A 15,289-nucleotide genomic window follows, 5' to 3' on the forward strand; every position below is an offset into this window, starting at 1 on the left:
CTCTGCCCATGTTAAATGATCAGTCTCAGGACTTGCTGGTCACACCACATGCAGTGATGTCCCTGCAATTAGATGTGGCCACCTTCCCAGCCCACCACCGACCTCCGGCTTAGAGGGCACCGTCTCTCTAAGGAATGTCTGGTGAGGAAGTGGCCCCTGGCTTTTTTCAGGAAAGATTCTTCTCAATCAGAGGTCCCAGGTCTCAACAGCAGGAAGCAAAAAATATACCAGACCCCTACCCAGCCCGTGGCAAAAATAAAGTGTCCGTGGCAGACCCCTAAAAATCCACTCCCAGGACATGCCCTCACTTGGAGGGAGAAGACAAACGTTTGACAAGTACACGTGCACAGACGCACGTGCACACACACGCACACACAGCTGCACACGGAGATGGTTCCCCTTACTCTTCCTCCTCTTCAGATCACATCCCCCCAGGGAGAGCTGGCAGGGAGGCCAAAGAACCGTCTGGATGGAGAATCCAGACCCGGAGCAGAATGCAGAACCCCTGCCTCCCAGGGAAGCAAGATGCCAACGTGCCCACACCAAGGACCCCCAGCCCTCACGTCCTAGCAGCGACCCCGCAGGGCCGTGGCCTCAGCCCTGGCTCACTTCCAGCCCCCACCCCCCGCCAAGGCTGAAAGCCCCCCGCTTCCCAGGCCCCGCCGCCAGCCAGGCAGTCTTACTTCTTCACTTTCGGGTACTTCATCTCTGCAATGGCATTCGTGGCTTCCGTCTGCTTCTCCTTCAAGTGCTGGGGCCACATGTTATCCACCCAGTCCACCAGGTCTACCTGAAATCCGGCCAGGCCACCATCAGCGCCTCCTGGCTCCAAGTGCCCTTAAGCTGGACCCCGTCACCACACCTCACCCCTCCTCCTGCTCCCAAACGCGTCCCGCCCTCCCCCCGGGCCGGCGCAGGCTGGAGGCGGGAGGTGGCCAGGGAGGGGACCACAGGGGGCGGGGGGCGGGAGGGGGGGCGGCCTACCACGGTGGGACGCTTGACCAAGTGCTCCAGCTTGGTGTGGCTGAACTCGAGGCTGATGACGTTATACAGCTTGTCCCGCTGCGCCTCGGGCGTCTCGTAGTAGCGCACAAACTGGGACATGCTCATCTCCGTGCCCTTCTGGGTGTTCACGTCCATCACATCCACCAGCCGCCGGCTACCTGGGGGCAGAATCCACAGGCTGGTGGCTCCAGCCAGCTGGGGGTACAGATCCTACTTGGGAGGCCCCGTAAAACAAAACCTGCCCCTGCCCTAGCATCCCCCATATGCCTCACCCTACGCCCTGTCTGCTCAATTACCTGGTCCTATCAGTTTTCCTCACCAAGTCACTCTCCAACCTTAAAACGAATCCCTCCCGTCCACCTGCTTCCCTCCACGCCAACTAACTTGCCCCAAAATGCTCAGTTCTTGAGCCGAAGAGCTGGGATTTGAAGCCAATTCCATCTTATGCTGGAACCCAGGTTCTTAATTCTGAACCCCCGATCCCCACCTCTGCCCTATGCAATACTGAATCTTGATCACATGCTAAGGTTGAAAAATGATCCCCGCCTTCAGTTGGCTGGCTCATGGCCCCACACAGATCCAGGGAAGCCTTGGAGAACCGCTTTGTTTTTGAGTCAGGAGTGCAAATCCACCAGGGGGCATCCCTGAACTTTGCTGAAAATTCTGGCCGTGCTCTGGGCAGTGCTGGCTCCTTCCTTACCAGGGATCCTGGAACAGGTGGGCTCTGCTCAGCTGTTCTGGAAAGCCCACCTGCCAGAGAACCTGCCAGGTTAGAGTGGGGGAGGGGAAGCGAACAGGCCCCCAAGCTCTCTCCGCTTTCTGGCTGGCCTCCAGCCTTCCACCTCCCCCGCCTCTCCTCCCTCACCTTGCTCACCGTCCCATCTGCAAAGCCCCCCGAGGAAGGGGATTTGCTGGGCAGGTAGGTGATGGGAATCACAGCCCTAGAGGCTGGTGCAAGTCGGCATCAGAGGCCTGGAGCTGAGCTGCCCCATCAGTACAATACAGTGGTTAAGCTAAGACTCTGTGGGTTTGAACCCCAGCTGGACCTCTTAGCGTCTCTCAGTTTCCCCATCTGTGACATGGGACAAAAATGCCAGCCAACCTATGAGGCTGTCCTGTGACTTAAATGAGATAATGTACATGAAACATTCCTGAGAAGTGCCTGCAAGTAGGAAGTGTTACCTAACTGGCCAATTTCATTTATAATGACAGGTGGAGAAAGTGATGTGGTGGGAAATCAGAGCCAGTTAAATCTCTGCCAGCCAGTCCAAAAGGACTGACCACTTACCACCCTAAAATGTAATCAGGATGGCTAATGGGGGGGGGGCGGTTATGAGGGGTGATGAAAATGTTCTAAAGTTGACTGTGGCAATGACTGCACAAACTCTGTGAACAAATGAAAAACCACTGAATTGTACACTTTAAATGGGTGAACTGTACGGTATGTGGATTATAACTCAGAAAAGCTGTTATTAAACAAAAACACTAGGCACTAAATGGCCAACAAAGTTGGTTTTTCTAAAAAATGTTTTCTTCTTTCAAAAGTCTCCTATCCACTTAAAACATACCCAATAAAAAATATAAATTATTCAGCCATAAAAAGGAGAGTACATAAAAAATAAAATAAAAGATAAAAAATAAAAAAGGAGAGTACAGACGGTCCCTGACTTACCATGGTTCAACCTAGGCTTTCTGACTTTTAAGATGGTGCAAAAACGATACACATGCAACAGAACTGTACTTCGAATACTGAATTTCGATCTTTTCCCGGGCTAGTGATGTGATCCGCCCTCGTGATGCTGGCAGCAGCAAGGAGCCGCAGCTCCCAGTCAGCCACAATCACAAACAACCGAAACACTTACAACCATTGTGTTTTTTCACTGTCAGGACAGTATTCAATATACTGCATGAGCTTTTCAACACTTTATTATAAAATAGGCTTTGTGTTAGATCATTTTGTCCATCTGTAGGCTAATGTAAGTGCTCTGAGGACATTTAGGGTAGGCGAGGTGAGGCTATGAAGTTTGGTAGCTTAGGCGTATTACGTGCATTTGCAACTTACAATTTACAATGGGTTTATTGGGATGTAATCCCATCATAAGTCGAGGAAGACCTGTCGTAGCGATACATGCTACCACATGGATAACCTCAAAAACATGATGCTAAGGGAAAGAAGCCAGACACAAATGGTCACACGTTGCATGATGTCATTCATATGAAATGTCCAGAACAGGCAAATCCACGGAGACGGAAAGTAAGTGAGTGGTTGCCAGGGGCTGGGAGTGAGGGAATTGGAGTGACTGCTAAGGGGTATGAATCTCCTTTCGGGGTGCTGGAAATGTTTTAGAACCAGCAGACGGTATGGTTGCCTAACACTGTGACTGTACTAAATGCCACTGAATTGTACATTTTAAAATGATTAATTTGGGGACTTCCTTGGTGGTCCAGTGGGTAAGACTGCGCTCCCAATGCAGGGGGCCCGGGTTTGATCAGGGAACTAGATCCTGCATGCAGCAACTAAGAGTGTGCATGCTGCAACTAAAAGATCCTACGTGCTGCAACCAAGAGTCCGCATGTCGCAACTAAAAGATCCCACATGCCCACATCTAAAGATCCCGCGTGCTGCAACGAAGATCCCACATGCTGCAACTAAGACCTGGCGCAGCCTAAATAAATAAATATTTTTCAAAGAAAGAAAATGGGAAAATGATTTTTACGTTATGTAAATTTCACCTCAATAAATTTTTTTTTAACGCAATTCTTCTCCTGAACAGAAGAAGGATGTGGGTAGAAAAGGCCTGTTTTTTACTTTCTTGAGCACTGACAAGGCTTCCAGACCCCCTCTCCCCAACACAATCCCCAGGCCTCCTGGTGCACCCTCGCCCCACTCTGCTCCTAGCCAGGTGCAGGTCCCCAGTTGACCCACCTCGGCCTGCCCAGGGGTGGGAGAGGCCAAGGGACTGTATCTGGAGCGCTTCTAAGAATAGCTTCCTCAGTGTGCAGGGAGCTCCATCCGGCTCCCCAAGTGTCCTGGAAGCCTCAGCTGGTGGGAGGAGTTGGAGTGGGATTAGAGGGAGAAGGAAGGAAAGTGGGTTCTTCTGGGTGCCTGGGTTCCATAAACCTCCAGGGAAACACAAGTGCACCAGTAACCGGGTTCAACCCCGCTGGGTTCCAGCCCACAGGTGAGGATGAGAAATGCAGGAACATTAGCACACCTCCTAGGAAAGCAGAACAATACGGACTGAAGTGACCGTTGGCTTAGGAGTCTGACGAATCTGAGATAAAGGCCAGCTCTGAAGCAAACAGCATTGAGGAAAAGTTTCTCTCCAGAAATATATTCCTGCCAATAAATGGCAAAGGAGGGACTTCCCTGGCGGTCCAGTGGTTAAGACTCCATGTTCCCAATACGGGGGCCCCAGGTTCGATCTCTGGTCAGGGAACTAGATCCTGCATGCAGCAACTGAGAGCCTGCATGCCACAACTAAATATCCCGCGTGCCGCAATTAAGACCCAGAGTAGCCAAATAAATAAATATTAAAAAAAAAAAAAAAATTACTCTGCTTCCACTGCAGGAAGCACAAGTTCAATCAGATCCCTGACTGGGGAACTAAGATTCCCGCATGCAGTGCAGCATAGCCCAAAAAAAGAAAACGGGGAGGGGGGGGGAATAACAATTAATTAGACCATCACCACTTTGCAGCCCCTGATAAAATAATGGAGATAGACATCAATGACTGCTAACAACAGAGAGAGAGAGGGAGAGAGAGAGAGAGAACCTAACATGTGCCTCCTGATGGATCTATGAGGCAGTCAGAATAAAATGAATGAACTAACTAATGAATGAATGAGTGAGAGAGACAGACTCTGAATCTGATCAAGCATCTATATACAACTACCAACTTACAGAAACGACAGAGAATGGAAGAGCATGTTAAGTTACTCCAAGGCAAAATCCAGGCAATGAAAAATTCTACAGGTTGGGCTTCCCTGGTGGCGCAGTGGTTGAGAGTCCGCCTGCCGATGCAGGGGACACGGGTTCATGCCCTGGTCCGGGAGGATCCCACGTGCTGCGGAGCAGCTGGGCCCGTGAGCCATGGCCGCTGAGCCTGTGCATCCGGAGCCTGTGCTCCGCAATGGGAGAGGCCCGCGTACCACAAAAAAAAAAAAAAAAAAAAAAAAAAAAAATTCTACAGGTCAAACAATCCAAAGGGAGATGGAGGGAGAGCCCAAAGATTATAAGAGACTGAAAAGGCACCTCAGCCAATCACAATGCAAGACCCTTATTTACATTCTGACTCAAACAACTGTTAAAAAAAAAAAAAAAAAAAAAAAAAGTAGGGGGACATCCCTGGAGGCAGAGTGGTTAAGAATCCGCCTGCCAGTGCAGGGGACACGTGTTCGAGCCCTGGTCCAGGAAGACCCCACATGCCGCGGAGCAACTGAGCCCGTGCGCCACAACTACTGAAGCCGGCGTGCCTAGAGCCCGTGCTCCGCAATGAGAAGCCACCACAATGAGAAGCCCCTGCTCTCCGCAACTAGAGAAAGCCCACGCGCAGCAATGAAGACCCAAAGCAGCCATAAATAAATAAAGACCTCTTTAAAAACAAAGTAGGGACTTCCCTGGTGGTCCAGTGAGTAAGACTCCGCACTCCCAATGCAGGGGGCCCAGGCTGGATCCCTGGTGGGGGAACTAGTCCACATGCATGCAACTAAGAAGTCCGCATGCCATAACTAAAACCTGGTGCAGCCTAAATAAATAAATAAATATTTTTTAAAAAGAAAGTAACATTTATGCTATATATAAAACAACTGGAAATTTGAACAATGGATATGGATATTTACTCATTTTAAGGAATTTTTTAAATCCCTTAGTTTTAAGGTTCCTAGTTTTTAAAAGACTAGGCGTGAGAGTGCACTCCGTGGTCCTGAGGATCTGTCTCTTTTTGCGCTTAGCTCCTTATTACCGATCAACCGTGAGCTCCCAGATGCGTCAGAAAGATTCCACCGCAGTGGAGGCTGCCGTCAACCGCCTGGTAAACATGCACCTGCGGGCCTCCTACACCTACCTCTCTCTGGGCTTCTATTTCAACGGTGACGATTGCCAGGGGGTGGCTCTGGAGGGCGTGGGCCTCTTTTTCCACGAATTGGCTGAGGAAAAGCACGAGGGCACCAAGCACCTCTTGAAAACGCAAAACCAGCGTGCAGAAGCCATCCCAGGATGAGTGGGGTAAAACCCAGGATGCTACGGAGGCCACCATTCTCATGGAGAAGAACGTGAACCAGGCCCTTTTGGATTTTTATGCCCTGGGTTCTGCCTGCGCAGCCCCCCACCTCTGTGACTCCCTGGAGAGCCACTTTCTAGATGAGGAGGTGAAACTCATCAAGAAGATGGGCGACCACCTGACCAACGTCCCCAGGCCGGGCTGGGCCAGGATCTCTTCGAAACGCTCACCCTCAAGCAGGACTAAGAGCCTCCAGAGCCCAGCAGCTCCAGAAGAGCCCCTCTGGTGTCAGGGCTTCTGCCTGAAGCCTCTCAACGCAGCCACTAGGCAGCTTGTTAACCACCTTGGAGCATTCTCCCAAGCCTTGGACCAAATGGCAACAATTAAGCTTTTTGAGGAAAAAAAGAAAAAGAAAAAAAAAGGCTAGGTATGATAATGCTATTGTGATTACGTTTTTAAAAACTCCTGGGCTTCCCTGGTGGCACAGTGGTTGAGAGTCTGCCTGCCGATGCAGGGGACGCGGGTTCGTGCCCCGGTCCGGGAAGATCCCACATGCCGCGGAGCGGCTGGGCCCGTGAGCCATGGCCGCTGAGCCTGCGCGTCCAAAAAACTCCTGCTCTTGTAAATCAACTATACTATATACATTTAGAACTATATACTGAAAACTTTTCGGATGAAATGGCATGATGTCTCAATATGCTTCAAATATTGCACAAAAAGAGGAAGTGGATGGGGGTGTGGAAGGGGCAAGACCACAGATTAATAATGGGTATTGGGGCTGAATGATGGATACACAGGAGCTCATTATACTTTGTCTATTCTTTTTTTAAAAGATTTTGTGATCTAATAGAAATTTTTTTCTTAGTTATCTACTTTACACATATGAGTGTATACATGTCAATCCCAATCTCCCAATTCATACCACCACCACCCCACCACCCCGTCTGTCTACTCTTGTTACTTTTCAAAATTCTCTCCAATCAGAAGTATTTTTATAAATTCCAGCTGTTACTAGCTCTATGGCTTCAGGGACTCACTTACCCTTTCTAGACTTGGACAGTCTTTATTTGTAAAACGGGCCCTTCAATGTAAGAGAGCCTAACACCATGTCTGGCACATGGTAGGGTCTGCAACACATTTACCCACCAGCTACTAAGAAGGTAGGGAAAGGTCCATGTGGCTCTGAATACAAAGTGAAGAGGGTCCCAATCAGACAGAAAGGGAAAGGGAGCTCTTTCTCCCCCATATGTGGACTTCTCAGAGAGACCAATGTTAGCTCTGAAGCCACAGTCCCATCCAAGCTCTTTATGCTCACTTGAAGAGCCAGGCTGGAGGCATAGGTGCCTGACTTGTTTCTCCGTCAGCGATGGCTCACAGGAGACCCCAGAATGAGCAGTGGCAGCCTCAAGGGCCCCTGGGACAGTGCCAAGAGCCCTGGACCGAGCCCTAGTCCCAGCAACCCTGACTGCCCCTGCTCTAGGCCTCAGTTGCCTCACATGAAAAGGCAGGAAGAACTTGGCCTTTATAATTTTTTTTCATTGCCGCAGATCTCTTCCTTCAAACAGAAGCTTTGATGAGAGCCAAACACATAAATAAAAACAAGCAGCTGAGGTTGAAGAGGGAAGGGGGTAGGCATTCAGAATTCAGAGCTGGATTCCTGGGATTTCCCTTTGAAAACCCCTGGGTTAGGTCATTTTTAGGTCCTCTTCCAGGGCCAACACACTGATTTTTAGCCTCGTTTCTTTTCTAGTTACTTTTTATTGGCGTATAGTTGCTTTACAACGTTGTGTAGCCTAGTTCTTAAATACTCAGATCATATCCCTTAAATATGAACTGGGCAGAGTAGAAGGAAGGAAGAGGGAAGAGATGGAGAGGCTTTGCCCAAGGGGTCACTGGGGACACTTGAGGCCTGCCAGTCCCTTCCAGTCTGAGCTGGGAGATTAAGCAGCAGGCCTCCATCTTCTCAGGTTCCAGTCCGGTCTGCCACTGGTGGCAAAGGGGAGTTGGGCATAAGTGCTGGGTCTCCGAGCAGGAAGCTCAGCCCCAGGCAGGAGGCAAGTGGCCCAGAAGGACAGAAGGGACAGATGGGTGCTAAGAATGGAATGTGGTGCTCCAAGCTCTGGGGAGCAGCCACCCCTGGGGCAGGTGAGAGGGACAAGGGGCCTTTTGGAGCCTGCAAGGGATCCACAGCGCTGAAACTTAGGCTCGTGACGTCAAGGGGTTACAGGAGAAATTTTGCACGTCAGAGAGGTGCCTGGAGTTCCTAAGTAGGCCACCTGCTCAGCAGCGGCCCCTCCTCTCCTCACTGGTTCTCTGAGCTCACAGGCTACACACACATCCAACAAATTCCAGCTGCAGAAATTAATCCGTGGCCCCATGGCCCTTGCTTTGAAGGCTCCATCAGTCAGCTCCAAGAGCCACGGGCTCAGAGCTGGCAGGAGGCTGTGGAAAGTCACCTTGAAGGCTAACATAAAGCATGCACGGGCACTGACCCCAAACCCCCACTGAGCCCGCTCTTCAGAGACTGCACACAAGTGTCCCACATCATAGTTCTGGAACGTTCTCTATCATCCTCAAGTTTCTGAACTGGTTTTTTTCTGCTCCTTGGGAATATCTCCTCATCCACTTCATAGAACCAGAGTTTATTATCAAGCGCACCGGCCATGGTTCAAATACTGCTCCACTACTTCCCAGCAGTGAGGCCTTAGGTATATCCCTGAACCTCTCTGGGCCTCAGTTTCCTCACCTGCAAAGTGGAGATAATAGGACCCGCCCTAGTGGCTTCACACAATTATTGATGGCTTTTTTTTTTTTTTTTTTTTTTCAGTACGCGGGCCTCTCACTGTTGCGGCCTCTCCCGTTGTGGACCACAGGCTCCGGACGCGCAGGCTCAGCGGCCATGGCTCACAGGCCCAGCCGCTCCGCGGCACGTGGGATCTTCCCGGACAGAGGCACGAACCCGTGTCCCCTGCATCAGCAGATGGACTCTCAACCACTGTGCCACCAGGGAAGCCCGCTTCAGACAATTATTGGAAGCACTTTGTAAACTTAAAAGTGGGGATCCTAGCGAAAACTCAGTCCCAAATTGAAGGTGCAAGGGTACAGGAAAGAAAGGACACAGGGCGGAGTCACTGCACAACTTGAGACAAATCGCTTCCCAGATCCAGGCCTCAGTTCCCTCTTTGTGAAGTAAGAGGATGCTTGCAAAGGTCCGCAGGTTTTCCCTAAGCACTAATATCTTCTGACCCCCTCACCTTTGCACCTTTTAAAATTATCCCCAAGACAGGGGCTTCCCTGGTGGCACAGTGGTTAAGAATCCGCCTGCCTAATGCAGGGGGCATGGGTTTGATCCCTGGTCCGGGAAGATCCCACATGCTGTGGAGCAACTAAGCCCGTGCGCCACAACTACTGAAGCCCGTGCGCCTACAGCCCATGCTCCATAGCAAGAGAAGGTACCGCAACGAGAAGCCCTCACACTGTAATGAAGAATAGCCCTTGCTCGCTGCAACTAGAGAGAAGCCCATGAGCAGCAACGAAGACTCAACGTGGGCAAAAGTAAACAAATAAATAAATTTATTTTTTTTTTAATGGGGCTAGTGATAAATAGGGTTTTGTGTGATCAGACAGAAGAAATATAGGAAAGGGTTTCCCTGGTGGCGCAGTGGTTGAGAATCTGCCTGCCAATGCAGGGGATATGGGTTCGAGCCCTGGTCCGGGAAGATCCCACATGCCGTGGAGCAACTGGGCCCGTGAGTCACAACTACTGCGCCTGCGCGTCTGGAGCCTGTGCTCCGGAACAAGAGAGGCCGCGACAGTGAGAGGCCCGTGCACCGCAATGAACAGTGGCCCCCACTTGCCACAACTAGAGAAAGCCCTCGCACAGAAACGAAGACCCAACACAGACAAAAATTAATAAATAAATTAATTAATTTAAAAAAATATATATATATATATTTATATAGGAAAGATCCTCAGCTTATAACAAGATCTTAGTAAACAGTAGTTAACACTATTATTTACACTCTAAGGAGCTACCCCACAGGGGAGTGACTCCTATTAGTCAAATAATGGGCAGAAGCAAATAGAGTTTCCCTAGGCCCCTAGCAAAATCAAAATCAAGATTTTGATTATAGAGCACTAGATTTCTAGGAAAAGGGAAACGGAATAAATCAGTGAGGTGGGTGTTTCTCTTAGAGAGAATACATACCTGAGAACATAACTGAAGCCCTCTGAAACCCTCCTCCCATGGGATTCTCAGCTCTCCTGACCTCATGTACCTTCCCTCCTAGCATTTCTATGTGTCCTTTCAGGTGGATGCCTCCCCCCCACATATCTGTCCAACCTTAACATCACTGCTGAGCTCAAATTCAAAGTGTCTAGAACTGAACTCATCTATAACCCCACCCAAGTCTACTTTTCCTCTTGGGTTCTGTTACAAGCATCACTTCCCGACTGCTGACATTCAAACCTATGTTTGAATCTGATGTGCCATCTACTGTCTGGGCAACTTACAAGTAACTACTCTCCAGGCCTCAGTTTTTCTCACCTGTGAAATGGGAAAGCAAGACTAGGAGAGTTCTAAAAACTCTTCCAGAGTTTAAATTTTTTTATTTTTTTATTATTATTATTATTTTGGCAGCACCACACGGCTTGCAGGGTCTTAGTTCCCCAACCAGGGATCGAAACTGCACCCTCAGCAGTGAAAGCGCAAAGTCCTAACCAGTGGACCTCCAGGGAATTCCCTAAAATTTTTTGAAGTCTATTTTTTTTTTTGGTGGTACGTGGGCCTCTCACTGTTGCGGCCTCTCCTGTTGTGGAGCACAGGCTCCGGACGCGCAGGCTCAGGGGCCATGGCTCACAGACCCAGCCGCTCCACGGCATGTGGGATCTTCCCGGACCGGGGCACGAACCTGTGTCCCCTGCAATGGCAGGCGGATTCTCAACCACTGCGCCACCAGGGAAGCCCTGAAGTCTATTATTTTAAACCAACTTTAAAAGGTCTAGGAAGGAGGGAGGGATAAATTAGGAGTATGGGATTAACAGATATAAACTACTATACATAAAATAGTAAGCAAAAAGGATTTACTTTATAACAAAGGGAACTATATCCAGTATCTTGCTTTATTTGGTTTTTTTTAATTATTATTTTTTAAAATCTTCATTGGAGTATAATTGCTTTACAATGCTGTATTAGTTTCTGCTGTACAACAAAGTGAATCAGCTATAAGTATACATATATCCCCATATCCCCTCCCTTTTGAGCCTCACCCCTCTAGGTCATCACAAAGCATCAAGCTGATCTCCCTGTGATATGCAGCAGCTTCCTGCTACCCATCCATTTGACATTTGATAGTGTATATATCCAATATCTTGTAATAACCTATAATGGAAATATATATATATATATATTTTATATATATATATATGAATCACTTTGCTATATACATGAAACTCATACAATATTGTTAAGTCAACTATACTTCAATTTTTAAAAAAAGATTAGGAGATTCCCTGGTGGCGCAGTGGTTAAGACTCTGAGCTCCCAATGCAGGGGGCCCTGGTTTGATCCCTGGTCAGGGTACTAGATCCCACATGCATGCCACAACTAAGAGTTTGAATGCCACAACTCACGAGCCTGCCTGCTGCAACTAAGACCCAGAGCAATCTAAATAAATAAATAAATAAATATTAAAAATAAATATTAGTAAAAAATAAAAATAAGGTCTGGGGGGGCAAGGATAAATTGGGAGACTGGGACTGACATATACACACTACTCTATATAAAATAGATAACTAACAAGGACCTACTGTATAGCACAGGGAAACTCTACTCAATACTCTGTAATGGCCTATATGAGAAAAAGAATCTAAAACAGAGTGGATATATGTATACACGTAACTGATTCACTTTGCTGTACACCTGAAATTAACACAACCTTGTAAATCAACTATACTCCAATAAAAATTTAAAAAAACAAGGTCCAAAAAATAAAATAAAAATAAGGCCTGGGGACAAATCAGTTACCTTTGATTTTTAAGGAGTGAGAATTTAGCCTTCTCCCTAAACACAGCCAGTCAAGGGCAGAGCCCACGTCTGACGAGTCTCAGCACCTCCCACAGGGCCAGACACAACACGCACACCTGGTAGATTTGTGAGTGAAGAATGAATGGAGGGGGCTTCCCTGGCGGCGCAGTGGTTGAGAGTCCGCCTGCCGATGCAGGGGACACGGGTTCGAGCCCCGGTCCGGGAAGATGCCACATGCCGCGGAGCAACTAAGCCCGTGAGTCACAACTGCTGAAGCTCGCACGCCTGGAGCCCATGCTCCACAACAAGAGAAGCCACTGCAATGAGAAGCCCGCGCACCACAACGAAGAGTAGCCCCTGCTCGCCACAACTAGAGAAAACCCATGCGCAGCAACGGAGACCCAATGCCAAAAATAAGTAAATAATTTATAAAAAAAAAAAAAAAGAATGGAGGAGGGTTAGGATTAGAGTAGGAAGTCATAAAGCAAAAGCATGAGCTTTGGAAGCACCCGGGGCTGGGTTTGGATCCTGTCTCCACCGCCCACTAGCTGTGTGAGCAGCCCCCTCTGAGCTTCAGGTCCCCCGTCTGGAAAACAGAACAGAACACTCACTTTATGATTATTGGTGAGGACAAAATGAGGTCATATGGTAAACATACAGTAAAAGATAGGTGATTATTATTCTAATGGGATGAATAAATGAATACTGAATGAGGTGATTTGTCATGAAGATTTTTTAAGAAAAGGGGCCAAAGAAAGCATCAGTTGGCTTGGGTACCCTCATTAGACAGAAATACAATAAAGAGATAATACGCAAGTCTCCCCATAGCCATGGGCCCTCCCAACCCTCAGTGACATAAGTACAGACAATGAGTGGGGACACTGTACTTTACGGATACATTTTCTCAGAGGGTTTAAAGCATCTTCAGAGACAACAAGAATGATCTCTTCCCCAGTCTCCCTATCCCCCCAACTCCCAACCCATAGATGTGAAAATATCCCAGTATTTTCACATGAACTCTCCAGAATAGCAATCCTGGGGGTGGGGGGCACAGATTACAGCATCAAACAGACCCACACAAATGCAGTCACCCGATTCATAACAAAGTCACCTGATTCAGTGCCATGGGGAGAGGGTGTTTTTTCAATAATGGTACTAATCAACTGGATATCCATATAGGAAAAAAAAGCATCTTAACCCCTATCTCATACCAAACACAAAAATCAATTCCAGATGAACTACATATGTACATGTGAGAGTCCAAACACCAAAGCTTTTCAAGAAAAACATATGAATATCTTCGTGACCTCAGAGTATGCAAAATTTTCTTAATTTGATGAGACACAAAACAAACTAACGGACCAGGAAGAGCTAAATGGTCTATGTTAAAATGAAGACTGTCTGTTAGTTCGAAGGCATCTTTAAGAGTGTGACAAGTAGGAGATGATTTTGGAATATGTACTAACATCCAGAATACAGAAAGAACCTTTATGTTATGGGCTGAATTGTGTCCCCCCAAATTTATATGTTGAAGTTCTAACCCGCAGTAACTCAGTAAGTAACCATATTTGGAGATAAAGGCTTTAAAGAGGTCACTAAAATGAGGTCTTTAGGGTGGCCCCTAATCCAGTAAGACTGGTGTTCTCATAAGAAGAGATTAGACACAGATACAAGCAGAAGGAACACCATGGGAAGACACAGGGAGAAGAGAGCCATCTAGAAGCCAAGGAGAGAGACCTTCAAAGAAACTTAACCCTGCTGACACCTTGATCTTGGACTTCCAGCTCCAGAATTAGGAGAAAAAAAATTTCTGTTGTTTAAGTCATCCATTCTGTGGTACTTTGTTATGTTTGGCCCTAGCAAACTGATACACCTTACAATCAATAAGACACAATCTTTACCATAAACAAAACAAAAAGACAACCTGCAGACTAGGAGAAAATATTCACAAACGATGAGACCAGCAAGGGCTTAATTTCCAAAATACGCAAACAATTCATACAACTCAGAAAACCTAAACAGACCTTTCCCCAAAGAAGACACACAGATGTCACATGAAAAGATGCTCAACATCACTAATCATTAGAGAAATTGCACATCCAAACTACACTGAGGTATCACCTCACACCAGTCAGAATGGCCAGCATCGAAAAGTCTACAAACAATAAATGCTGGAGAGGGTGTGGAGAAAAGGGAACCCTCCTGCACCATTGGTAGGAATGTAAATTGGTGCAGTCACTATGGAGAAGAATATGGAGGTTCCTTTAAAAATTAAAAATAGGGACTTCCCTGGTGGCACAGTGGTTAAGAATCCACCTGCCAATGCGGGGGACACGGGTTCAATCCCTGATCTGGGAAGACCGCACATGCCACAGAGCAACTAAGCCCATGTGCCACAACTACTGAGCCTGTGCTCTAGAGCCCGCGAGCCACAACTACTGAGCCCACATGCCACAACTACTGAAACCTGCGTACCTATAGCCCGTGCTCCGCAACAAAAGAAGCCACCGCAATGAGAAGCCTGCACACCACAACGAAGAGTAGCCCCCGCTCCCTGCAACTATTGAGAAAGCCCGCGCGCAACAAAGACCCAATGCGGCCTACTTATTTATTTATTTAAAAAAAGAAAAAAAACTTACCAAAAAAAAAGGGACTTCACTGGTGGTGCAGTGGTTAAGAATCCGCCTGCCAATGCAGGGGACACAGGTTCGAGCCCTGGTCCAGGAAGATCCCACATGCCGTGGAGCAACTAAGCCTGTGCGCCACAACTACTGAGCCTGCGCTCTAGAGCCCACGAGCCACAACTACGGAGTCCATGTGCCACAACTACTGAAGCCCACATGCTCTACAGCCCATGCTCCGCAACAAGAGAAGTCACCGCAATGAGAAGCCCATGCACCGCAACGAAGAGTAGACCCCGCAGGCCACAACTAGAGAAAGCCCACGTGCATCAACGAAGACCTAATGCAACCAAAAAATAAATTAATTTTTAAGAAAAAACAAACAATAAAAATAGAGTTACCATATGATCCAGTAA

At 47.9% G+C, this 15,289-nt stretch overlaps 1 protein-coding gene across 6 annotated transcripts in view; it reads right to left on the reverse strand.

Annotated features, from left to right (window-relative positions):
• KDM2B (lysine demethylase 2B) overlaps window positions 1-15,289 on the reverse strand; it is a 120,985-nt gene that overhangs the window by 92,882 nt on the left and 12,814 nt on the right. For all 6 annotated transcript variants that reach the window (XM_067015635.1, XM_067015633.1, XM_059039546.2 and 3 more), the window contains 2 exons: window positions 985-1,163; window positions 684-790 (listed from right to left, as the gene is read on the reverse strand). In XM_067015635.1, coding sequence (XP_066871736.1) covers window positions 684-790; window positions 985-1,163 — 286 coding nt within the window. The remainder of the gene's footprint in view (window positions 1-683; window positions 791-984; window positions 1,164-15,289) is intronic.

This window comes from Kogia breviceps, chromosome 15 (assembly GCF_026419965.1).
Source record: "Kogia breviceps isolate mKogBre1 chromosome 15, mKogBre1 haplotype 1, whole genome shotgun sequence".
In the NCBI taxonomy this organism is placed as follows: Eukaryota; Metazoa; Chordata; class Mammalia; order Artiodactyla; family Physeteridae; genus Kogia; species Kogia breviceps.